Raw genomic sequence first — 25,700 nt, 5'->3', positions numbered from 1 at the left:
AAAGCAAGGACTGCTCCTCCCGCTAAAAATGAAAACGACACATTTATTTTCCCTTTTATTCAACACCCTCCCCACCCTGTCTCCCCACCCCCAAGGGTCCGACACGAAAGGTCCAGGCCCTCCTCGGGCGCGACAGGGAGCCGATCCTTAAAAGCAAACCCTAAAAATAAATAAGCGGGGTAAGGGGCGGGGGTCTCCGCAGTCCAGGGCCTAAGGTCCAATGGCAGTCAGATCGAATCAATTCACCAGCAGCGAATGCTCCTCCGAGGGGTCCCTGGAGGAAGGAAGCAGGGAAGAGGGGCGTCAGTTTTCTCTGGCTCGCTCCCCTTTTTCCAGTCCCTAACCCCCAATCTGAATGGGCCAGACCCGGGACTCGAACCTTCCGCAGCAGCAGAGAAGGCTGCAGGCCGAGCCGCTCCCGCGGCGGAACTTGCCGGAGGTGGGGCTGTCCTGGCACTGTGCGATATAGGCCTGCAGCTCGCTCTCCTCTCCGCCTGCGCCGCCGGGATGCTGGGGAGAGAAGCTGGGAGGCTCAGCCTGAAAGTGGCTCCCAACCTCCAAGGCCCTTGAAGTCCGCCCTCCCCTCCAGCCATATCTGCATCGCTTCCCACCTCCAGGCCTTTGCACTTGCTGTGCCTGCTCCACCCATTGTTCCATAGCTTGCTTGCACAGAGAGAGACCTTCCCTGACCCCTGAACGTGGATACAAGCTGTGTCTTTGCCCTCTGCTGTGGGCCCAGCACCTAGAGACCTAGAGCCAGGGCTGACACGACCTCGGTGCTCAGAAACCATCTATTGAGTGAGCTGGATGCACACTGAGCACAGCCATGGGAGCAGGGCCTGAGTCTGCCCACCAGAGTGGATGCATGTGTGTGAGGTCTACGTGCTAAGCCAAGACAGGAAGTAGCTCCGAGGGCCTGAGTGAATGTGTCTGTGGGACAGCTGAATCCATGCATGGGGAAAAGGGGGTGTACCCATCTGCCGGTGACATTGGATGTGGCAGTGTCCCAGCCAAGGCTTCCTTCCTCTCAGCCTCATGGAGGGACCATCTTTTCTCCAAGTTTTTTCAGGCAACTAGACCTTTGCTTTAGCTATTCCTTCCCCTCAGTGCACTACCCTTGGGCTCCCATCTCTTCGGTCTAGAGACGATGGAAGTATTCAATATCTATGCTGTCCAATATGGCAGCCACCAGCCACACTGGCTTTTGAGCACTGGATACAGGATGGTGCAAGTCGGGGCTGAATTTGCAACTGTACTTCATTTGAATTAAAATTTTTAAAAAATTGTTTTGTTTTGTTTTTGAAGCAGAGTCTCACTCTGTCGCCCAGGTTGGAGTACAGTGGCTTGATCTCGGCTCACTGCAACCTCTACGTCCCAGGTTCAAGCAATTCTACTGCCTCAGCCTCTGGAGTAGCTGGGATTACAGGTGCGTGCCACCACGTCCAGCTAATTTGTTGTATTTTAGTAGAGATGGGGCTTTGCCATGTTGGCCAGGCTGGTCTCGAACTCCTAACCTCAGGTGATCCACCCCCCTCGGCCTCCCAAAGGGCTGGGATTACAGGCGTTGAGTCACCGTGCCCAGCCGGAATTAAAATCAAAATTTAAATAGCTGCATAAGGCTAGAGACTAGTGATGGATAGAACATTCTAGAAGCTCTCCTGGATCTACTCTCAAACCAATCTAAAGCAGGGGTCCCTCTGTAACCTTCCACTCTTCCTTCATACCTGTTACAAGTAGGTCATTGGTCATGGGATGTCTGTTCCTGTGCCATCCTTGCCCACAGGCCTTGGACAGATCATGCACACCTGATTTTCCTCCATGCCCAGAACCCAGCACAGATCTTGGCCCTTAGATATATCTGCTGAAAGAATCCTATCTACCTGCCACTTCCGCATCCTGCTGTGTCCCCTGACCCTTGCAGCTTGCAGGGAAACCACTGTTCCCAGCCACCCTACTAAACAGAGGACAGAGGGGTTAGGAGCATGGCTTCTGGAATCAGACTGCCCTGGGTTGAGCCCAGTTTTACTGCTCAGAAGCTAACCTGGGCCGGGCACAGTGGCTCACGCCCGTAATCCCAGCACTTTGAGAGGCCGAGGCGGGCGGATCACAAGGTCAGGAGTTTGAGACCAGCCTGGTCAAGATGGTGAAACCCCATCTCTACTAAAAATACAAAAATTAGCCAGGCCTGGTGGCATGTGCCTATAATCCCAGCTACTCAGGAGGCTGAGGCAGGAGAATCGCTTGAACCCGGGAGGCAGAGGTTGCAGCGAGCCGAGATTGCACCACTGCACTCCAGCCTGGGTGACAGAGCGAGACTCCGTCTCAAAAAAAAAAAATAAATAAAGAAGCTAACCTTGGGCAGGGTCAGAGGGAGTCGGAGGCATGGCTGGGGGCTGGGGTCAGGGTGGGGTTTTTAGGGGTCCGCCATAGGAATGGGGCCAGCTGAGGATCACCATGTTAATGGCAACGTCCCAGGGTCAATGACAAGGTCATTGAAACTGTATGACTTAGGTGGGTTCAGTGGCTCATGCCTGTAATCCCAGCACTTTGGGAGGCCAAGGTGGGTGGATCACCTGAGGTCAGGAGTTCGAGACCAGCCTGGCCAACGTGGTGAAACCCCATCTCTAGTAAAAATATAAAAATTAGCCAGGTGTGGTGGCACGTGCAAGTAATCCCAGCTACTCAGGAGGCTGATGCACAAGAATCGCTTGAACTCAGAAGGCAGAGGTTGCAGTGAGCCGAGATCATGCCATTGCACTCCAGCCTGGGCCACAGAGTAAGATTCCATTTAAAAATAAAAATAATAATAATAGGCTGGGTGTGGTGGCTTACGCCTGTAATCCCAGCACTTTGGGAGGCCAAAGTGGGAGGATCACTTGACCTCAGGAGTTTGAAACCAGCCTGGGTAACATAGTGAGACCCTTGTCTCTAATAAAATAAAGAATAATACATTAATAATAAAATAAAATAGGCCGGGCATAGTGACTCACGCCTGTAATCCCAGCACTTTGGGAGGCCAAGGCAGTAGATCACCTGAGGTCAGGAGTTTGAGACCAGCCCAACCAATATGGTGAAATGCCATCTCTACTAAAAATACAAAAATTAGCTGGACGTGGTGGCGTGTGCCTGTAGTCCCAGCTACTCAGGAGGCTGAGACAGAATTGCTTGAACCCGGGAGGTGGAGGTTGCAGTGAGTCAAGATCTCACCACTGCACTCCACCCTGGGTGACAGAGCGAGACTCCGTCTCAAATAAACAAATAAATAAATAAACTCTATGACTCGGTTGCCCTGTTGGTAAAGGCTGACTCAGGCCCCCTCCTGGCTCAAACCCACCTTGACATCCCCCTGCGCCCCCCAATTCCGAACCACCCTCTTTTTGGTTTCAGAGTCTCCCATATTCTCTCCTGGGCTCTTCTCTGTTCACCCTGCGGTGTCCCCAAGAACCCCTCATGGCAGACTCCAAGGCACCCAGAGCCCGAGCTCGGGGCTGGGAGCGTGCGGCTGACCTTGATGGTGTCGTAGGCGCCAGTGATGAGCGCGATGAAGAGGCTGAGCACCATGTAGATGAAGAGGCTGATGAAGGAGTATAGGTAGAGCTGGGAGAAGAGCCACACCAGGCTGCTGCGGCCCTGCTGCGCCTGCATGGCGGCGAATGTCACGAACATGTCGTCCCCGTTGATGAGCGAGAACAGGCACTCGGACACCATGGAGAGCGAGCGGAACTGCCAGAGGGGCGGCGGGGTCAGAGGGAGCCAAGGCGTGGCCAGGAACCGGGGGCTGGGGTCAGGCTGGGGTCCCACGTGAATGGCTGGGTCCCGGGCTGGGGTCACCATTGTGAATGGTCAGGACCCAGGCTGGGGTCACCACTGTGAATGGCCAGGACCCAGCTGGGGTCCCACGTGAATGGCCAGGACCCAGGCTGGGGTCACCATTGTGAATGGCCGGGTCCCAGGCTAGGGTCCCATGTGAATGGCTGGGTCCCAGGCTGGGGTCACTATGTGAATGGCCAGGTCCCAGGCTGGGGTCCCATGTGAATGGCCGGGACCGAGGGTCAATGATAGAGCAGGAGGGGAGTAATCCAGGTCGAAATAGGGTCATCAGTAACTGTGACAACAATAACGGCACAGGGTCAGTGTCAGGGTCACCAGGGACCACAGGGGACAGTGGACAGACTCCCAGCAGTCACCAAGGGGTCATCTGGTGGTCACAGTGTCAATGACAAGGTCAAAGGGTCAATGTCAGGGACATCAGGGGTTAGATGTACCTTCACATGATAGGGCCCCAGCACGATCCAGCCACAGAAGCAGTAGCCCAGGTAGATGACGGCCACGCAGCAGCAGAAGCGCATGACGCTGGGCAGGGCCACCCGCAGTGTGGCGATGAGGATCTGGGTTGGGGCAGAGGGAGGCTCGTTGAGGGTGTGGCCACAACTCAGGTCAGATTGGGGTGGGAGGGGCGGGGCCTTGCCGAGAGCACAGCCCGTGTGGCCATGGGAGCCAGTGGGTGCCTAGAGGGGGCGTGGCCGTGTCTGAGGGGGTCCGAGGGCAATGCACGGCTGGACTCAGCTGAGTGGGCACAAAGGAGCAGGCTCCTGGGGCCCCGCGCAGGTGCAGCGACAGATATATATGGTGTGGGCAGGTAGGAGGAGGAGGCTTGCAAGGGGCCATTGGTCGGGGCTGGTGAGTGCTGCATGTTTAGGGATTTATTTGGAGGGCGTGGGGTAACCATGCAGAAGGCCCAGCTGCGTGTGCAAAACTCACATTGTAGTTGTGGAAGAAGGTCAGGTAGCGGATCACGCCCACCCACACCAGCAGCGTCGAGGTGCCCAGGAGGATGCTGCAGACGTCGTAGCTCGCCAAGTTCTGCGGGTGGGAGTTGCGTCAACCTATCTGGCCCAGCCCTTCCTTTGGGGGGCATGGGGGAGGATATGGCCCCAGACAGGCACTGACAGCAGGGATGGGACCTGGGGCCCAGGGTGCGGGTAGGACGCACCTTGGCCTCGATGCCGATCTTCATGATGGTGCCCGAGATGGTGAGCACGTCGCTGGTGACGAGCAGGATGTACCAGCCATTGACAAATTCCAGCCGCTCCCACAGGCTGATGACCCGTCCCCGCTGCCGCCACATGAACCCCACAAACTCCTGCAGAAGGCAGGTGGGGTGAGGGCCTGACCAGGCACAGGACCCTCAAAGCCCTGGCTTTTATCATCCCAGGGCCAGGCGGGGAGGACACCGGCACACATGATGCAGGAGCCTCACGTTCTGCAGCAGGAAGCCTCGAAGGAGCGAGCGGGCGCAGAGGAGGAAGGACAGGGAGCAGGTGAGGATGACCACCACGTCAAACAGGAGCCGGAAGCTGTTGTCTCCTGCAGGGAGGGCAGAGCGGGTAGGGCCAAGGATGGCATGGAGCCTTGGGAGGCTAGCGTTGGTGCCAGGCCAGGCTGGAGACCTAGGGGGCTGCACGGCTGGTTTTGGTTGGTCAGTGGGCTCAGGGCTTGCTTGGGGTGAGTCAAGAACTCCGGTCAGTGCTGGTCTGGGGCTTGGGGGATCTCAGCACAGGACCGGGTCCCTGGTCTGTGCTGATCTGAGGCTCAGCAGATTCCTGGGGAGGTCACGGCCCCCAGGCAGCGCTGATCTGGGGCTTGGGGAATCCCAGGACAGGCCAGGGCCCCTGGTCAGTGCTGGTCTGGGGCTCAGGGGCTCACCGTGCCGGAAGACACTGGGGTGCTTACACTCCTGGATGTGGGCCTGGGTCTCCAGGCTGATGGGGATCCGCCCACTGTGTGCTTTGTTGTCAAACGTGATCTGTGGGGTCCAGTTGGGGGCAGAGTAAAGCTTGGCAGCCCCAAGCCCCAAGTTCCACATGACAGGTGGCCTGACAGACCCCGGGCTCCCTCCCTCATCACCCACACACTTGCCCTTGGCCAGTGCTCCCAAGACCCTCCCTGACCAGGTCCCTGCCCTGGAACTCAGGAGTCCTGTGGGTTCCCGGGGGGCCTCACCAGGACGCTGAAGGTATAGCAGTCCGGAATCTCATTATTGATGAGGCTCTGGAGGTTAATTGTCTTCAGCCGGAAGTGGATGGTGACATTGACCAGCCTAGGCAGGAGGCTCGGGTGAGGGTCAGGGGTGTCTTCGGGTCCCTTCCGGCCCCAAGTGCCAGCATCCCCTGCCATGTGCTGACTCTGCAGCTGGCAGGGGAAGTGCTCACCCAGCAGGCACCAGCGCGGGCGGGGGGGCCCTGTCCCCACCTTAGGGAAGTAGTCGCTGGGGTGAGAGTGCCTAGTGTACTGCCTCCCCCACCCTGGGCCCCCCTCGAGTGAGCAGGCAGTACTTGTGGAATTTGAGTGTGAGGTTCTTGTAACTGGAGCTGCTTTCCAAGAGGGTGAGATCGTCGCTGGGGGGCGGAGGGGGCCGCTCGGGGGGATCCACCTGGATGCAGTCTGAGGACAGGGAGTCAGGGAAGGGCCTCAGGGGGCGGGGGAGGCCAGGCTGGTCTCCCCAGAGTCCCCAGTGGCCTTCTTCCCTGTGCTTCCCCAGGGTTGGGTCATTCCTACAGGCCTGGCACTCTCTGGGCCTGCGGATGTTTTACTGAATGAGCCATATTAAAATATAACACCTGGTGCTTTCTATGTGGCAAGAGTCACACTCACACTAAGCATACTTGTTTTTTTTTTTCTTTTCTTTTCTTTTTTTTGAGACAGGGTCTCACTCTGTCACCCAGGGTGGAGTGCAGTGGCATGATCATAGCTTACTGCAGCCTCAACCTCCTGGACTCAAGCGATCCTCCTGCCTCAGCCTCCTGAGTAGCTGGGACCACAGGGGCACGCCACCATGCCCAGCTAATTTTTTTGTGCGTAGAGACAAGGTCTTCCTACGTGGCCCAGGCTGGTCTCAAACTTCTGGCCTCAAGCAATCCTCCCTCCTCAGCCTCCCAAAATGCTGGTATTATAGGCGTGAGCCACCACGCCCAGCCACAGCTATTGATTTTAATCCCAGCAGCTCAGGCTCCAAACAGCGAAGCCTCGTCCTGCCCACTCACCAGTAACCACCATCGGATCAATGTCAAATGTGTCGTTGGCTGGGTCCACGTGGCCTCGGTGGTAGTACCGCTGGCAGAGAGCAAGCCCTGAGCCATTGGTCCAAGGGTCACCCCTGCCACGGACATACGCATACCGGCCCAGTGACACGTCAGGCAACGCCAGGTACTGTGGGCAGAGAAGGGGAGGGCCTGTGAGTCCGGCCCGCTCTCTGCAGCCCACCCACCTGTACCTGCCCGCCCACCTGCACCTGCCCGCCCACCTGCACCTGCCCGCCCACCTGCACCTGCCCGCCCACCAGCACCTGGTCCACAGCATGGAAGATGGCCTGGTACAGCTGCTCCCGTGTGTAGGCTGCGAAGGTGTCATCCGCCCCGTCCGAGTAGCCCAGCAGGAAGAGGTGTCGGAAGGCGATGGTGTTCTCTTCCCGGAATGTCACAGCCAGCTGATTACTGAGCCCAAACAGGATGAGCTGGGGAGAGGGTAGTGGAGGTTGGCGTGGCTAGGATGGGGGTTGGGGTGTATCTCCCTCAGGGCACAGGTCCTGGAGATGTCCACTGGGGTGGGGCAGGGCCCTGCTAACTTGGGCCACAAACACGGATTTCACTTGTGCATTTCTTTTTTTTTTTTTTTTTTGACACGGAGTCTCACTCTCTCACCCAGGCTGGAGTGCAGTGGCGTGATCTCGGCTCGCTGCAAACTCCACCTCCTGGGTTCGCGCCATTCTCCTGCCTCAGCCTCTCCAAGTAGCTGGGACTACAGGCGCCCGCCACCACGCCTGGCTAATTTTTTGTATTTTTAGTAGAGACGGGGTTTCACTGTGGTCTCAATCTCCTGACCTCGTGATCCGCCCGCCTCGGCCTCCCAAAGTGCTGGGATTACAAGCGTGAGCCACCGCGCCCGGCCACTTGTGCATTTCTTTGCTTTGATTAATTTCACCCCACCTCCTGGCATAGCTCCATGCCACGCCCACCGTGTCCTCCCCTGTACAACACAGGGTGGGCACTCATGTATCTCACTGCAGGGACTAATGTTCATTAAATGTTTACTGGATGTCGGATTCTGTGTTAAACCCAAACTTTCAGGGTAAGTACCATGACTGGGTCCCTTTTCTTTTCTTTTTTTTTTTTGAGACAGAGTCTCACTCTGTTGCCCAAGCTGGAGTGCCGTGGTATGATCTCAGCTCACTGCCACCTCCACCTCCCGGGTTCAAGCAATTCTCCTGTCTCAGCCTCCTGAGTAGCTGAGTTACAGGCACCTGCCACCACATCCAGCTAATTTTTGTATTTTTAGTAGAGACAGGGTTTTGCAATGTTGGCCAGGCTGGTCTCAAACTCCTGGCCTCAAATGATCCACCCACCTCAGCCTCCCAAAGTGCTGGCATTACAGGCATAAGCCACCATGCCTGGCCAACTGGGTCCCTTTTCTGAGGGAAAATTAGAGGCATGGTGACATGCTAAAGTCAGCCCAAGACGTGAAGTAAGTACTTAGGGCAGTGGCTGGGTCCAATTCATCTTGGGGTTCCCAGAGCCCAGCACAGGGTCTGGCATGGGGGAGGGAGAACTATCTGTGCAGCCATTGGGTCAACATGGTGTCAGACTGCCTGGGTTCAAATCCCAGCTCCCAGTGTTCTATTGCTGTGTGACTTTGGGCAAGTCTCTTAACCTCTCTGAGCCTCAGAGTCGGCTTCCTTTTTTTTTTTTTGAGACAGAGTCTTGCTCTGTTGCCCAGGCTGGAGTGCAGTGGCATAATTTCAGCTCACAGCAACCTCCGCCTCCCAGTTCAAGCGATTCTCCTGCCTCGGCCTCCCAAGTAGCTGGGATTACAGGCACCGCCATGCATGGCTAATTTTTTTGTATTTTTAGTAGAGATGGGGTTTCACCATGCTGGCCAGACTGGTCTTGAACTCCCAGCCTCAAGCGATCCACCGTCCTCGGCCTCCCAAAGTGCTGCTTTAAGACTCTCTTCAAGGAGCACAGCAGCCACAGGTGGCCTTCGGCTGGGGCCCCTGCTTGGCTGGCCTCACCTGCACCGTGACCACCAGGATCTTGACCACTTGCAGCATCAGCTTGCAGGGCTTGCGGCCCTTGGCTCGAAACTTGTCGCAGGGACTCATGAAAAAGTATTTGAGACGACGGCGAAGGTCTTCCTCTTCTGGGGGTGTCGGAGGGGCTGGCAAAGGCCCCGCCTGGGTCCCATACCCGGGGTTGGGGGTCAGAAGCCGCTCGGTCTCTGTAGGAATAGGAGAGGGCACTGGGGTGAGGCCTGGGCAACTCCCCTTTTCCCCTTTCTCCAACCAGGAAGGCAGCACACGCCCTACCTTCATGTCCCCATGCTCCTGCAAAGGAAGAGCTCTGAGAGGTCTAAAGAAAACCAGAAAACCTGTGACATTGTACGTATCTATGCACCCGTCCTGCTCAGAGGTTATGAGCTGGGGTTCAGGAGGTACAGGGCCTGGGCTGATTCCTGCCCCTCCTGCTCACCAGCTCTCTGAGCCTCAGTTTCCTCATCTGCAAAATGGGGCAATAATATGTCTCATGGGAACGCTAAGGACTGGATGCTTATGAAGCATTGATCACAGGGGCTGGTCCATGGTGAATGTCAGAACATTTCATCAATATTCCCGTTATTGATCTTTGGGGAGAGAATGAACTGCTCCCACTGGCTTTTCACTGGGCATTCAAGGCTCCTGGGCTCATCCCAACTCCAGCTTCCGGACATGAGCATAGAACTCAGCCTGTATTCTAGGTTTGTCTGGACAAATACCCAAAAGATGACCTCTGGGTTCATTTTAACCTGGCCCATCAGCTGACACTCTCAGAAGCCAAGGACCTGGAGAAGAGGTAATTGACAATATAAGTAATAATAATGGAACACATTCGCTAAAGACTCATTTTGTCTCCCTGAAAAGCACCAGCTCCTGGAAATCATGCAGCCCTAGCATCAAATCCCAGACCTGCCACTTTACAGTAGGTTGACTCCAGGTACCTCCCTGAGCCTCCATCTCTTCATCTGAAGAGTGTAAATTTTAAAAAGGCTACCCCTTGGCTGGGCTCAGTGGCTCATGCCTGCTATCCCAACGGCTTTGGGAGACCAAGGTGGGAGGATCCAGCCTAGGTAATACAGCGAGACCTCCGTCTCTACAAAAAAAAAAATTTTTTTAATAGTCAAATATGATGGCTCATGCCTGTAGTTAGTAGCTGGGACCCCATCTACCCGGGAGGCTGAGTTGGGAGGATCACTTGAGCCCAGGAGTTCGATGTTACAATGAGCTAGGATTATGCCACTGCACTACAGCCTGGGCAACAAAAAAAAGTTTATTAAAAAAAAAAGTTCACCCTCTCCCTGAGCCTTGAGGTTGAGATCCTGAAGCTGCTCTGAGAATTCAGTGAGACACAGCAGATAAAGACCTCTTCAGCAAACACAAGCTGTCCTAATCACTGTTTATTTTTTTCCAGCCTAACGGTTAGATCTAAGCTTTCAGCAACTGCTGGAGTCAAAACCGGTCACAGCAGCCCAGAACTCTCCCTGTCACACCCCCATGGGGATGTGCTTTCTAGGGCCTGGCCCCGTGTTGCTTTCTAGGGCCTGGCCCCCTGCCTAGCAAAGCTGTCAGGATAAATGTGTGCACCGTGAGAACCTCCCCTGCAGAGAGGGACAAGTTCCGGGCCCCTCCCTTTGCAATGGGATGCTGCTGTGGCTGTTTACGACAAAGCCAGAGGGCAGGGCCCGCCTACAGAGCTGAGATTACAGCTAACCCACTCCAGACCCTACTAGCTGGGACACCGGGACACCTATCAGGTAGGGGTCACCAGCTAGCTCCAGAAGGGGAAGCTAACGCAAGGGGTCTTCCTCCAGCCTCCCCGAGGAGGGGTGGCATCAGAATTGGCTGGAAGCCCGAATTTAAGAAAGCTGCGCTTCCACCGGTTTGGAAAGCTAAAACTGAGTTAATCGCCTGGGGGCAATCCCTCCAGCCCTCCGCGCTTGAGTTTAGGGAAGCTGAGCATTTGTCTCCTGGAATCAAGAGGGGAAACCTGGGAGTCTCGCGTGCGGGTTGGAGAAGCTGGTTCCCGCTGTCTGAGTTCCAGCCAAAGTTGAGCAATCGGAACCTAGGCTCCCAGTGGGAATCCCAGGAACCTCGCCGCCCCAAAGGGAGAAGCTGGCGGCCTGGCGCGATCCCTGCCTGAGTTTGGGAACCCAGCAGAGCCTGGGTTCAGGAGGGAGAATCGGAGAGGCTGGTGCCCACCCGCTGCCTAACTTCTAGGAGCCGTCTGCCCATTTCTCCACCATGAAAAGTCAGCGCTGGAGCTTAGAAAAGAGACTGAGAGCTCCGCCGCCCCAGGTCGGAGAAACAGCCCGCCCGCCTGAGTTCGGGGCCCGACGGTGCCGCCCGCGCTCTCACCTGAGCCGCAAGGACCCGCCGGGGCTGTCATGCTGGGGCGGGAGCGCGGGACGCAGGCGGGTACGGCGGGGCAGCCTGGGTCCGATCGCCCGCCGCTGTCACTGCGACCTCTCTCCCTCGCGGCGCGGCTTCAAACCCTCCGGCGTCAGCTGATCTGTGCCTCGGCCACGTGACCCGGTAGACCAGAGCCCCTCACGTGACCGCCTCTGGTCCCGCCCCCTGCGCCACGACAACCCCTGCCGGAACAGCGCGCATGCGTGCCTCTGCCGGCGCCCTCTGGGTCGAAGGCAGTCGCGAGGTCCTAGCGCCGACGCGCTCTGGGTGGCCGGGGATGGGCTGACTCTGAGCTTGGCAACGATGAGCTCCGCCCTGGCTCCCGGCCATGCCCCGAATCCAGTGCCAGGCTCGTGACTTCCATGTTCAGAGCTTGACCCCTTATCCTCCTTGGTGCCTGGTGATGACCCTGCCTACTATCTCAACGCTGTCTTCCTTTTTCTCCCAGAAACTCCTTTTACCCTTCTCCCGCGCATCTTCAGCGAACACGATTGCCTAATTATGTATCAAATAGAACCACTTATCCCCACCCCTATGGCCCCCAGCCCAGTCTTCCAACATTCCTGGCCTGGATCTTTGCAGCAACCTCCTCCCCGATCTCAGCCTCCCTCCACTCCACTCTCTACCCAGCAGCCACAAGCATCTTCAAAGAATAATTCCTATCCGTCTTGCGAGAACCTGCCCTCGGCTTCCCATTGCTCTGGACTGACAGGCAGAGTCCCCACTCTCGTCTATCAGGGCCCTCTGATCTGGCCCCTACCTCCATCCAAAGCTCATCTTTCTATAGCCCCAGAGCCTTTGCATACTTTTGACCTGGAACGTAATGGTTAAGAATTTGGACCCTGGAGGGCAATTGGGATTTAAATCTAGGCACTGACAAATGCCACTTCTACATCTTCCAGAGTCCCTTCAACTCCAAGCTGAGTGCAGTGGGTGGGGGCATGCACCTGCAATCCCAGCTACTCGGGAGGCTAAGGTGGGAGGATCGCTTGAGCCCAGGAGGTCGAGGCTGCAGTGAGCTATGATCACACCACTGCACTCCAGCCTGGGCAACAGAGCAAGACTGTCTGAAAAAAAAAATGTGCCTCAATTTTCTCATTTGCAAAATGGGGATATTCAATCAAAGTCATCTACCTACTGGGGCTGTTGAGAGGATTAAATGAGAGAATGCAAAAACTATCGCATAAGGCTGGGCAAACAGTACTGATTATTAAATTAGTGATTATTGGGATTACAAAATCCTTCATTGAGAAAGCTGCCTACCATTTATATCAGAAGTCTTGTTACGCTTCTCCTAGAATGTACTATACCCTATAATTATTTTTTAAGTATTCTGAATTTAATATATGTGAGCTCCGTGCAGGTCGAGGCCATATTTATCTTGTTCCCTGCTGAGACCCCAGCAACGCAGAGATGTTAGTTGATTGCATAAATGAGCAACATTTTTTGCTCTCTGCTGAGTCCCCAGCAATCCAGAGATGTTTGTTGATTGCATAAATGAGCAAATTTTTTTGCTCCCTGCTGAGACCCCAACAACCCAGAGATGTTTGTTTTTGCATAAATGAGCAACCTCTTTTTGTCCACTTGTGTACCTACTGCGTGGGCTTTGAAGAGCAAGGGGTGAGAGGAACAGAGAGTGGTGACTAGTGGGATGGACCAGGGTGAGACATTGTGGGTTAAGCTGGAAAGTCTAGCTGGTGGGCCCAAGAAGGAAGCCAGGACACTGGAGCTCCAGATTGTGGCTGGCCCTGGCCACACTGTCCCATCTCCGGAGCAAGGGGCTGTGCTCAGAAAGAAAGCACAAAAGGCAAGCCACGACACAGAGCCCGGAGGCAGTGGGAGGATTTTACTAACTGCACAACACACAACTTCCCCAGGCCCCCGAGGATGCCGGCGTCTCCTTCAGCCATCAGGCCCCAGCAGTGCCCCTTGCTCCTGTACCCACTCTGGACTCTCGCCGGTAAGGAGGGCTGGGCTGACAGTGCCATGAGTGGGAGAGCAGGGGTCAGGGCAGGACACAGGGTTGGGATCAGGGCTGGGCACAGGATCAGGGTCTGGACTGGGCACAAGATCAGGGCCTGGGCTGGGCACAAGGTCGGGACCAGCGTTGTGCCCAGCCTTCGGGTCAGAAGATTCCACAGGAGTAGGGCTGGGGGTGGATCTGGAGCCGGGGAGGGGTTTGGAGCTGGGATCCGGCAGAGTGCCCAGCCCAGAGCCAGGGTCAGGGTTGCGGCCAGAGCTGGTGCCAGGGCTGAGGCCCAAGCCAGAGCCGAGCACAGAAACAGCATCAGGACCCAGGAGAGAGACCTGCCCCGGCCTCATCATGGATGCAGGGCTTAGGCCAGGCCCGAGGCCCAGGCCGGCGGCCGCTGCTGCAGCTGCAGCAGCCGCGGCAGCTGCAGCAGCGGCTGCACCCTCATGCACCCGCTTGTGCTTGGTGAGGCTGGAGGCCTGGCCGAAGGCCTTCCCGCAGAGCTGACAGCGATAGGGACGCTCGCCCGAATGCACGTGCAGGTGCTGGAGCAGCGCTGAGCTCTGCCCGAAGGCCTTGGAGCAGTGCGGGCAGGCGTAAGGCCGCTCGCCCGTGTGGATGCGCAGGTGGTGTTGCAAGTTGGAGCTCTGCCCGAAGGCTTTGCCGCAGTGGGGGCAGCGGTAGGGGCGCTCGGCCGTGTGTGTGCGCTGGTGCTGCAGCAGAGCCGAGCTCTGCCCGAAGGCCTTGCCGCACTGCGGACACGGGTAGGGCCGCTCGCCCGTGTGCGTGCGCAGGTGTTTGAGCAGCGCAGAGCCCTGGCCGAAGCCCTTGGCGCACACCGGGCACTTGTGGGGCCGCGGGCCGCCGTGCGTGCGCAGGTGCTGTGCCAGGAGCGAGCCGTGCCCGAAGGCCTTGCCACACACCGGGCAGTGGTGCGGCTTCTCCCCGCTGTGGCTGCTGCGATGTTTCAGCAGCGTGGAGCGCCAGCCGAAGGCCTTGCCGCAGGCCGCGCACTGGTAGGGCCGCGCCCCGGTGTGGATGCCACGGTGCTGCGCCAGGGTGGCACCGTGGCTGAAGGACTTCCCGCAGTCGGGGCAACGGTACGGCTTCTCGCCGCTGTGGGTACGGCGATGCTGGCTCAGCCCGGAGCTGCGGCGGAAGGCTCGCCCGCAATCCGGGCAGGAGAAGGGCCGGGGCGGGCTGGCGGGGGCGGGGAGCACCGTGGGGCTGGTGGCCAAGACCTGGGGGGTGGCAGTGAGGCCAGAGGAGATGGGGTCCACGTTTGGATCGCCGGGGCTGAGGGTGTCGCTGTTAGGATCGAGAATCAGGGGTACGGGGCCAATCACATCTGGATCGAGGTCGAAACTCGAAGACATGGGGTCGGGATCTTGGGGTTCCGAGCCCGGAGCTTCGGCGTCGGGGTCCAGATCCTCCGAGACGGGCTCCAGATCTTCATAGCTGGGGTCCAGGTCTTCCGCGACAGTGTTGAGGTCTTCAGGATCAGGCTCTGGGTCTTCAGAAACCGGGTCCAGATCTTCAGGATTGGGGTCTAGGTCCTCAGAGTCAGAGTCGAGCTCTTCATAAACGGGTCTCAGGCCTTTGTGGCCTGGGTTCCTGACCAGGACTGAGCGCCGCATTTCAGGCGTGGATGTGCCAGCAATTTCTGGGGCAAGACCTGCAAGGGCAAGGATAGAGGGTAGGGGGTAGGTGGGTTCTGTGGGAGCGGGGGTGTCTTTTGGAGTCTGGTTAGGGATGAGAGAGGGGACCTGGTTGTGCCCCCCATAACCCACTTTTTTTTTTTCGAGATGGGGTCTTGTTCTGTTGCCAAGGCTGGAGTGCAGTGGCATGATCTCGGCTCACTGCAACCTCTGCCTCCCAGGTTCAAACAACTCTCCTGCCTCAGCCTCCTGAGTAGCTGGGATTACAGGTGTCCACCACCACACCTGGCTAATTTTTGTATTTTTAGTAGAGACGGGATTTCAGCATGTCAGACAGGCTGGTCTCAAGCTCCTGACCTCAGGTGATCTGCACGCCTCAGCCTCCCAAAGTGCTGGAATTACAGGCATGAGCCACCGCGCCCAGCCCCACTTCTTTATTTTTATTTTTTTGAGACGGGGTCTCACTCTGTCACCCAGGCTAGAGTGCAGTGATGTGATCATAGCTCACCACAGACTGGAACTCCCAGGCTCAAGCAATCCTCCCACCTCGGCCTCCCAAGTAGCTGGAATTACAGATGCACCACCACACTCAGCTAACTTCAATTTTCTTTCTTTCTTTTCTTTCTTTCTTTCTTTCTTTCTTTCTTTCTTTCTTTCTTTCTTTCTTTCTCTCTTTTCCTTCCTTCCTTCTCTCTCTCCTTCCTTTCTTCCTTTCTCTCTCCCTCTCTCTTTTTTGAGATGGGGTGTCACTATGTTGCCCAGGCTGGTCTCAAACTCCTGGACTCAAGCAAATCTCTGGCCTCGGCCTCAGAAAGTGCCGGGATTACAGGCATGAGCCACTGTGCCTGGCCAAACCCCACTCACTTCTGAGCATACACATGGATCTTTCCCTTGTCTCTGACTGCAGGGAGATTTCTGACTTACCCCAGCCAGGGCAGGGAGTTGAGGGACTGGGGTGGGACATGGTAGGACCCTCCCCTCTCAGCCCCGAACCTGGACGGAGGTCATGAGACCCGGCACTAGAGGTTTCTAGTCCCCAACTCCATGGCTCTGCCCCTCTCTCCATCCTGGGCTCCTCTTGTGGGAAGCTGGGGTCCTGTGGAGGAGACAGTCCTAGGTTCCTACTCCCTTGCTGGGCGTCCCCACATGGAAACAGTATGGGTGTCAGCGTTCCTGTGCTCCTGAGCACATGGCCTGAATTCTTGTCCCATACTTGGGGGCGGCAGATTAATTTAGGGGGCGAGTTCTGGTAGGGAGGCCCCCCTCCAGCAGCAGCATTCTGAGCTCTAGAACCCATGTCTGGGGGATAAGAATATGCAACAAATAACGTCAGGTATCCCTCCCAAGTCACGGGGGAAAGACAAGAAGACTCTGGCTTGCCCTCTGGGGAAAAGAAAACCTGAATTCCAGAGCTCACAGCTCCAGGTGAGAGTCCGTGTCAAATCCTCTCTCTTAGACAGATCGGAAATGCCCTTTCCTACAGCCAGATGGTGAGCACAGTGAAGTGATATTTGGGACCCCTCCTGGTGAGGAGGGGTGGGCAGGGAGACTCATGAACCCCATAGGCAGGAGGGTGGGGACAGTTGTTAGTACACCTGTTTTGTTTATTTATTTATGTTTGAGATGGGGTCTTGGTATGTTGCCCAGGCTGGACTCAAACTCCTGGGCTCAAGTGATCCTCCCACCTCAGCCTCCCAAAGTATGGTGATTACAGGCATGAGCCAACATGCCCGGCCAGTATACCTGTTTTCCCTATTGGCTAGAAGTTCCTGAATTTTAACTTCTAGCTGGAGGATAGGCAAAAATAATACCTGGGGACCCTCTGAAGTTAATGGGGGAATGCCTGAGCCATCTCCTCCCATGGCTGGGACATGGCGGGTAGTGTCAGCACACTTGTGGCCCTTCCTGAAGGAAGGATCCTGAACTGAATTGCCAGCTTGTGGCCAGGGGCAGACTGGGAGGTAGAGGGACAAAAGCTGGAACCACTTCTGGGGAGCAATGGGAGCCCAGGATGACCTGCCAGGGGGATGCCTTGAGCTCCCCACCCCGTGGCTGGGTGTTGAGGTGTCAACAATGAATGATCTGCTCCTGGGAGAAGGTGTGGGGGGACCTGTGGCTCTCCTTCTAGGGAAGGGAATACACTGAGCCACAACCCCATAGCTGGGAGTGTGCAGGCAAACAGAGCTGAGTTCCTGGATGGGGGTCCTCAACCCAGACCCCATAGTTGGAGAGTGGAGGAAACAGTACTGGGACCCCTCCTGCATGGGGGGCAGAGGAACCCTTAGATTGCCTCCAGGGGAAGGGGCCCCCTGAATTCCCATCTCTTAACTGGAAGGTGGGAGGAGAAATCACTGAAGTCTTTCCTGAGTTCCCAGGGGCGAGGGCAGGTGGACCCCTGGATCACCTCCAGGGGAAGGAGCTTCCAGAACTCCAGACCCCAAGACTGGAAGGGCAGAGGAACAATCGTTGGGACCCTTCCTAGGGTCCTGGGGGAAGAGGAATCCCCTATGTCCCCCTCTTGAGGACAGGGCCTCCTGAATTCCAGACCCCAGGCGGGAGGTGGGAACAATACCCGAGCCCCTCCTCGAATCAGGAGGGGAGGGGGTCCTGGATCCCCTCCTAGGGAGGGGGCGTCCTGAGCTCCAGACCCCAGAGCTGGCGGGCGCCCCCCACCCCGCCCGATTGAAGGCTCCCAACCCCCTGGCCCTCTCCCCCGGGCCTCAGCGGCGGGATGGGCGCGCTAGGCCGGGGCGGGCCGCGGGGTCCCCTCCCCATCGCGCCCGCGACCCCCGCTCGCCTGGGCCAGGGCCGGCGGCGCGCAGGGCGGGGGACGAATAGAGGTCGCCCCGGGCTGCGCCCCGCGCCTGGAGCCCTCCGCCCGCCCGCCCCCCACTCGGCCCCCCGCCCCTGACCCAGCCCGCTCGCGGGGACACTCACCCGGCGCCCCTCGCCCCTGCCCGGCCCGCCGCGCCCGCGCCGGCCGCCGGCGCCCCCCGGGCCCGCAGGAAGCCCCCCGCCCGCCAGCCCCGCCGGCGGCCCCCTCGGCCCAGCGGCCCCGCCAGGCGCTCCCGGGGAGCGAGAGGGGCCGGCCGAGGGCCGCAGCGGGAGCTGCTGGGACTTGTAGTTCGCCGGCGCCCGCCGCGGCCGTCGCCATCGCTGCCCCCGCCCCCCGGGCAGGCCTTTGTCCCCGGCCGGGCCACCCCGGCCGCGCGGCCGCGCCTTTGTCTGCACCGTGCCCCGCCCGCACGCAGCCCTGGGCCCATCCCTAGTCTCCTCCTGGGCCTGTCTCAGCCCCTCTGTGGCCCTGGCCCTATCTCTTTCTCTCCATCCTTGTCCCTCTCTCTGTCTCTCTCCGTCCCTATCTCTCTATCTCTGTTCATTCTCTGTCTGTCTCTGTCCCTGTCTTCCCATCTCTTTTCCTTTCTCTGTGTCTCTGTCCCCATCTCTTTCTCTCTGTGTTCCAATTTCTTTGCCGCTGTTGCTTTCTCTGCCTCTGTCTCTCTCTATTTCTGTCTCTCTCTCTCTCTCTGTCTCTGCCTCCTGCCCATGTCTCTGGCTCTATCTTTGTTGATAAAATTCTACACGTTGTTCTTGGAGACTTGCAGTGCACATAGGCACAGCCAAGCCTCTCAGCTCCACAATCTAAAAACATGGCTATTTTTGCTTAACCTGGCCTTCCTCCAATTTTCCTTTTTGCATGGTGAAACCTGTCACCCTTTCTGGGTAACACCCGCCAAGGCACAGATTTGGGATATTCCTCCCCTAGTGTTTTCAGCCTCCTACCCAGATGGTGGGTCACCGCTGTCCCTGGAGGCCTCCAAGTGCTAGATGTGAGTGACGGTTTCCGGAGAACCTTACGCAGGGCTGGGAAGGACTGGGGGCAAACTTTCCTTGGAGACACAGATCCCCGCTGCCAGCCAGGAGAGAGAGTGGAAATCAGCTCCTGAAGGCTGGGCCGCGATGTTCTCCACCAAATATAAACAGTGGTCACAGAATATAAACAACGATGAGGCAAGGCCACTCTGTGACCATGTCTGAACGAAGATAGAGACATGGGCCCTCTGCAACCACAAAAATGAGTTCTCATCCCCCTCTCCCAGTGAACATAAATGACTGCCACTTCTCACCGAGGACAATTCCAACCCAACTTCCATCCTCCCACCTCTGAGATAAAAATCACGGAAATACCTAGTCAGCAAAGCGCTCCCAGCTTCCCGACAATACCACCCTAGTAATTCTCTTTAAAACCACCTAGTATAGGCTGGGTGCAGTAGCTCACGCCTGTAATCCCAGCACTTTGGGAGGCCAAGGTGGGTGGATCATGAGGTCAGGAGTTTGAGACCAGCCTGGCCAGCATGGTGAAATCCTGTCTCTGCTAAAAATGCAAAGATTAGGCGGGTGTGGTGGTGGGCACCTGTAATCCCAGCTACTCGGGAGGCTGAGGCAGGAGAATTGCTTGAACCTAGGAGGTGGAGGTTGCAGTGAGCTGAGATTGCACCACTGCACTCCAGCCTGGGCAACAGAGCAAGACTCCATCTCAAAAACAAAAACAAAACAAAAAACCCAAACCACCAAGTACAAGCCCAAATTCTATAGGATGCTCCTCTGTCCCCATGTCCTCCTTATAGAGACACCCTATGGTTCCTTCTTCCTTCCTGAACCTTCTAGATGTGTGTTGGACTCAGCCTGAGACCTGCTTTCCATCTTTCCGCAGAGGCCACAGCAGATCTGAGAGATTGGAGGTAACTTCAATTGGATTATGCCCCTAGTTCGTTATCCTGCCACTTCCTAGATGATCCCATTACAAATACATGTGACGACATCTGTTGTTTCTTTGGCTCAGAATCTAACAGTACTTTCTTTTCCTTTGTGGAGTCCCCTCCACTACTCCAGATGCACATGTGTCTAACACCCCTTCCCAGTCCCATGTGATCTGGACTCTAATCAAAGGGCCCCTATCCCCTGGCCACAATAATTAGGTATGGGATGAGAAGGTGACATTGGACGTTCTCATTCTACCTCTGGGGTTATGAGCCATAGGGGGCTCATTCTGCCTGCAGCCACTTTCCCCAGTTGTTCAAAAGAACAGTCTGCAGACTGAGGCCAATATGCACCAAGATGTACAAGTAAGAGTCAGAGAGATAGCTCTGGCTGTATTTGTTGAGCTCCTGGATATAGCTGTACCTGAAGCCACAGAACTCATTCTTTCCTGTACCATAAACCAACAAATGTTCTGGGTGTTTGAGCTAGTTTTAGTGGATGTCTGTTCGTTGCATCCATGACAGTCTTGACTAATTTAGGAATTATTACCTGGAAAGGAAAGAGTAATAAAAAAAAAATCTTAAAAAAAAAAACCTTAAAATGTGGAACCAACTAAAGAAAGATGGAGTAGAGAGCCAGGGTTGCCACATACATGGGCTATAAAGTGAATGTGAATAGGGCACCTTAGGTTATGCAATGCACAACCTGTCTAGATGTATATGGGGCTTTGTAAAAGAGCTTTCCCCCAGAAAACTAGAGTTACGTGGAAGAAAACCAGAGGATTAAACTGTTGCCTGGCCAGGCGCAGTGGCTGACACTTGTAATCCCAGCACTTTGGGAGGCTGAGATGGGCGGATCACTGAGGTCAGGAGTTTGAGACCATCCTGGCCAACATGGTGAAACCCCATCTCTACTAAAAATACAAAAGTTAGCCGGGCATGGTGGCAGGCACCTGTAATCCTAGCCACTTGGGAGGCTGAGGCAGGAGAATCACTTGAACCCGGGAGGTGGAGATTGCAGTGAGCTGAGATCACGCCACTACACTCCAGCCCAGGCGACAGAGCAAGATTCCATCTCAAAAATAAATAAATAATTAATAAATAAATAGTTACTGATTTTTCATGGAACTCTAACTATGTGTCTCCTAAGTACCAGAATATTGGAATATGGGGAAGCTTTCTTTCTTTTTTAGAGACAGGGTCTCATTGTGTCACCCAGGCTGGAGCACAGTGGCACAATCATAGCTCACTGCAGCCTTGAGCTCCTGGGTTCAGGCCAACCTCCCACCTCAGCCTCTTGAGTAGCTGGGACTACAGATGCGTAGCTGGGGACTCAGCCTCCTGAGTAGGTGGGACTACAGCCACCATGCCTGGCTATTAGTATTATTTTATTCGCAGAGATGGGACCTCAGTATGTTGCCCTGGCTGGTCTCGAACTCCTGGCTTCTGCGATCCTCCCAACTTACTGGAACTACAGGTGTGAGCTACCATGCCTGGCCTGGGGCAGCTTTCATGCAATCTTCAGCAAAGTCTTGCAAGAAAGACACAAGTTTCTGGAATGTGTTTCTTCTCAAAGCAGAGAATCATCTGCTTCATCGTGTGAGATTCTCAGCTGAATTTTCCGCCCTAGGCTAAAAGACGAGGCAGATGATGAAGTAGAAGATAAGACTGGGATTATGGGAGAACATCTGACACCCTAAGCTACTCCCAAACGCTGAACATTCCTTGTCTACAAAGCTGACAATCACTCTCACTGGGAAGAGCCTATTAGCTGAGCTAATCCACCCTCCAGATTGCAACCTGGGGCGGGACACAGATCTGTCCTTAGGAGACACAGTCAATTAAGGTTGGGCTCCAGCACCGCGATCCTGGCTGGGTTTGGGGATCTAAATAAACTAGGGGTGGGTTCCTGAGCTGGGCAAACCAATCACCATATTGTCTTCCTCTGGGCACAGTGATTGGTCCACAACTGGGTGAGTGATTCAAATGGGCCAATCAGCCTGTTCCTTAAATCCCAATATGGGGCCCGGTGCGTTGGCTCATGCATATAATCCCAGCGCTTTGGGAGGCTGAGGCAGGCGGATCACTTGAGGTCAGGAGTTCAAGACCAGCCTGGCCAACATGGTGAAATCCCGTCTGTAATAAAAAATACAAAAATTAGCCGGGTATGGTGGTGCACGCCTGTAGTCCCAGCTACTTGGGAGGCTGATGGAGGAGAATTGCTTGAACCCAGGAGGCGGAGGTTGCAGTGAGCCGAGATTGCATCACTGCACTCCAGCTTGGGTGACAGATGTCTCAAAAAAAAAAAAAATTCAATAGAGGGAGCGTGGTGGAAAGACCCTGCCCTTCTCTGGGGGCTCTAATCATAAGGATTGGAAAATACTAACAGCATCTTCCTTTGCTGTTGCTTGGAGGGATACAAGACTGAGAGATGGCCAGAGGGACAGAGTCCTGAGGCAAAATGCCTGATATTAGACCCAATTCAAGACTCAGACCTTCTTGTTTCTCTGTGTGTGTGTGTGTGTGTGTGTGTGTGTGTGTGTGTGTGTGTGTTATTGTTGAGACAGGAACTTGCTCAGTTGCCAAGGCTGGAGTGGAGTGATAATAGCTCACTGCAGACTCAATCTTCTCGGCTCAAACGATCCTCCCACCTCAGCCTCCCAAGTAGCTGAGACTACAGGTGCACACCACCATGCCCAGCTAATTTTCTAAATTATTTTTAGTGGAGATGAGATCTCGCTATGTTGCACAGGCTGGTCTTGAACTTCTGAGTTCAAGTGATCTTCCCGCCCCAGCCTCCCAAAGTGTTGGCATTGTAGGCATGAGCCACCACGTCTGGCCTGTCTTTTTCTAAATCAATAAAATTCCTTTTATTCCTTGAGCCAGATGGAGCTTGGTTTCTGTCACTTGCAACAAAATGACATAAGACATTAACACATTTAGTCACCATTCATTGAGCTGCAGCCAAGTGCCAGGCCCTCTTCTGAGCATGGTACATGCACCTTTTATTTAATTCTGTAACCACTCTATGAAACGGGAACTACTGGCATTCCCATTTTACAGATAAGGAAAGTGAGAGTCAGGGTGTATTCTTGCCTAAGGACAGAAAGGCAGGTCTGAATTTTGCTGCTGGGTGATGCTTACAACTGAGAAAGTTGTTTTCCTTTAAAAATTAATCTTGGTGGCTGGGCACGGTGGCTCATGCCTGTAATCCCAGCACTTTGGGAGGCCGAGGTGGGCAGATCACGAGGTCAGGAGTTCAAGACCAGCCGAGCAACATGGTGAAACCCCGTCTCTACTAAAAATACAAAAATTAGCCAGGCGTGGTGGCTGGCACCTGTAATCCCAGCTATTTGGGAGGCTGAGGCAGGAAAATTGCTTGAACCCAGGAGGCGGAGGTTGCAGTGAGCTGAGATCACACCATTGCTTTCCAGGCTGGGTGATAGCAGCGAGACTCCATTTCAAAAAAAAAAAAATCTTGGTTTCTCACATTCAATTCTATATTTTTTGTCTTAATCCCTAGGCTTTTGGGGGAAGGAAGGGGGTGAGTGGAATATAGGTGGGTTAGTCATAAATCCATAAAATACATCCAGAATAATCCTGATGTAGTGTCTTTCCCCAAGGATTAAACATTTCCAGTACAGTTTCTGTTCTTCCCTGGCAAGCCATCCTAGGGCTGGTCATTTTCATTGTTAGAAAATGCTTCAAGTTGTGCTGAAATCCAGCTCTTTTTTAACTGCTATGGACTGTTTTCATCTAATACCTAAGGCTGTTTTAAAGCATTCCTGGGATGAGGCAGGAAGATAATCCTGCAACTAGAGCTACATGGAACTTAAGACCAAATAAATATTCTGAGCTTCCCAGCAGGCAAGGCAAAAAGGGAAAGCCTTTCTGTTCTAGTAGTCTGGTCACTAGGCAGACCAGCTTCATCAGAAGGGGATGAGCTTATCGAAGTGGTTTCCAACCAGGATAATTCTCTCCCATCTGGAAGATATTTGGCAATATTTGGGACATTTTGTTACAAGTGGGAGGGAGAGGTTCTACTGGCATTTAGTGGGTAGAGGACAAGGATGGCACTAAATATCCTACAATGCACAGGAGAACCTCCAATAAAGAATGATCTGATCTAAGACATCAATAAATGACAAGCCCTGGTTTATCCTGAAGTAACTCAGAAGAGCATGATGCCAAATATCTCTAGAGGACATATTCTACAGCTGGCAGATTCTTGCATGCTCGAAGCGGATACCATGTGCGGCCAAAAGGGTCATCTTGTCCCTACAGGATGCAAAGCTGGATTCTCTCCTGCCTTTACTGCAGAAATGACAACCTGGCCTAGAAGAACTGATGCCAACCAGGAAAGGGCTCCTGGGCAGGGTTGAGACTGGCTCAACCTCATGATTCATTGGATTGGGGTCCTTGGTCTTTGAAGGTTTGATTCTTGGTTCAGGAAAGCCGTGTTCACTCTTGAAACTGGACGTTCAACAGCTACAGAGGCAGGCCCCAGGCATGGTCACTAAAGCCCACCTTACCCAAGACAGACCTTACCCCAGACAGACCTTTCTCCTCACCACACCCTGGACCTTAAAGGTCAGGTGCTGTCCAAGGTACTGGTCCTTGCTAAGCCCTGTTACTCACTTGCTGCAGAGCCCCATCACATCCTCCTCCTTTTGACGCTTTACATTTTGTCCCTGGCTGAACACTTACCCCCTTGGACCTCATAATATCTTGATGGCTTTTGTCAATTTGCCCCTGGACTCTGCTCTGACCTGGGGACCAGTTGCCCAGACAGCCAGTGCCCCATTCAGTCTCTAGTCTCTGTCCATGATGGAAAAAACTGCTGGGTTATTCTCAGCTGTGTCCACTCCTCCATGTCCTCTATGGGCCACATCCAGTGTCCCCACCATTGAAAGCTTTTTCCCCACACCCTGGCTTTCCCCACTTTCATCCTCAGAAGGGAAGCTTCCTCTCCACGACCCCAGCCCCATGCAGTGAAGAGTGTGTACGTTTCTCATGTATAACAGTCTCATGGGAGAATTGCTACTTATCCCCATTTCATAGATGAGCAAATTGAGGCTCATAGGGGTTAAGTGACTTGCCCAAACTACTATCCGGGACGTGGAGGAGTCCGGGATTGGACTATGCCCATCCGGCACCCCCGCCCTTCCCCGGCCCCAGGGATCTGTGTTCTTAAGTACACATGCCAGTATCTCTGTTCAGCACTATAACTTTATTCTTTTTTTGAGACAGAGTTTTTGCTCTGTTGCGCTGACTGGAATGCAGTGGTGCAATCATATAGCTCACTGCAGCATTAAATTTCTGGGCTTAAGTGATCCTCCCACCTCAGCCTCCTGAGTAACTTGGACTACGAGCATGTACCACCATGCCTGGCTTTCTAAAATTTTTATTTATTTATTTATTTATTGAGACGTAGTCTCACTCTGATGCCCAGGCTGGAACTCAGTGGTGTGATCTCGGCTCACTGCAACCTCCACCTCCCAGGTTCAAGTGATTCCCATGCTTCAGCCTCCCGAGTAGCTAGGATTACAGACATGTACCACCACGTCCGGCTAATTTTTGTATTTTAGTAGAGATAGGGTTTCACCATGTTGGCCAGGTTGGTCTCAAACTCCTGATCTCAGGTGATCTGCTCGCCTTGGCCTCCCAAAGTGCTGGGATTACAGGTGTGAGCCACTGCGCCTGGCCAATTATCTTATTTTTTTGTAGAAACAGGATCTCCCTATGTTGCCCAGGCTGATCTCAAATTCCTGGGCTCAAGCAATCCTCCCATCTCAGCCTCCCAAAGTGCTGGG

General features: G+C 54.9%; 2 protein-coding genes across 3 annotated transcripts; both read right to left on the bottom strand.

The window, feature by feature from the left end:
• Nucleotides 1–42: 42 nt before the first annotated feature.
• MCOLN1 (mucolipin 1) lies at nucleotides 43–11,629 on the bottom strand. The gene is made up of 14 exons (XM_003281050.2): nucleotides 11,444–11,629; nucleotides 9,068–9,273; nucleotides 7,346–7,513; nucleotides 7,044–7,209; nucleotides 6,336–6,444; nucleotides 6,004–6,100; nucleotides 5,707–5,806; nucleotides 5,261–5,367; nucleotides 4,994–5,143; nucleotides 4,762–4,863; nucleotides 4,266–4,388; nucleotides 3,508–3,723; nucleotides 380–510; nucleotides 43–274 (listed from the first exon to the last, which is right to left on the bottom strand). Exons 1-14 carry the CDS (start codon nucleotides 11,472–11,474, stop codon nucleotides 238–240), a joined length of 1,743 nt encoding a protein of 580 aa, XP_003281098.2. The 5' UTR covers nucleotides 11,475–11,629; the 3' UTR covers nucleotides 43–237.
• A 1,694-nt stretch (nucleotides 11,630–13,323) lies between these two features.
• Nucleotides 13,324–19,019, bottom strand: ZNF358 (zinc finger protein 358). Of its 2 annotated transcripts, none has more exons than XM_030807800.1 (2): nucleotides 18,911–19,019; nucleotides 13,324–15,144 (listed from the first exon to the last, which is right to left on the bottom strand). In XM_030807800.1, exon 2 carries the CDS (start codon nucleotides 15,104–15,106, stop codon nucleotides 13,400–13,402), a length of 1,707 nt encoding a protein of 568 aa, XP_030663660.1. In that variant the 5' UTR covers nucleotides 15,107–15,144; nucleotides 18,911–19,019; the 3' UTR covers nucleotides 13,324–13,399. The 2 variants fall into 2 exon arrangements, with proteins under 2 accessions (XP_030663660.1, XP_030663659.1); XM_030807799.1 differs by lacking the exon at nucleotides 18,911–19,019 and adding an exon at nucleotides 18,065–18,246.
• Between the last annotated feature and the right edge of the window lie 6,681 nt (nucleotides 19,020–25,700).

Source organism: Nomascus leucogenys, unplaced genomic scaffold (genome assembly GCF_006542625.1).
Source record: "Nomascus leucogenys isolate Asia unplaced genomic scaffold, Asia_NLE_v1 Super-Scaffold_241, whole genome shotgun sequence".
Lineage (NCBI taxonomy): Eukaryota > Metazoa > Chordata > Mammalia > Primates > Hylobatidae > Nomascus > Nomascus leucogenys.
This window is presented reverse-complemented; position numbering and strand designations above follow the sequence as displayed.

Bases quoted from the DNA above. Each gene is read 5' to 3' on its own strand.
- MCOLN1 (XM_003281050.2), bottom strand. From the start codon at position 11,474: ATGACAGCCCCGGCGGGTCCTTGCGGCTCAG. The intron at 9,274-11,443 runs GTGAGAGCGCGG...CTATTCCTACAG, and splicing joins GGCGGGTCCTTGCGGCTCAG to AGACCGAGCGGCTTCTGACC. The intron at 5,368-5,706 runs GTGAGCCCCTGA...CCCTCCCTGCAG, and splicing joins CCCCAGTGTCTTCCGGCACG to GAGACAACAGCTTCCGGCTC.
- ZNF358 (XM_030807800.1), bottom strand. From the start codon at position 15,106: ATGCGGCGCTCAGTCCTGGTCAGGAACCCAGGCCACAAAGGCCTGAGA.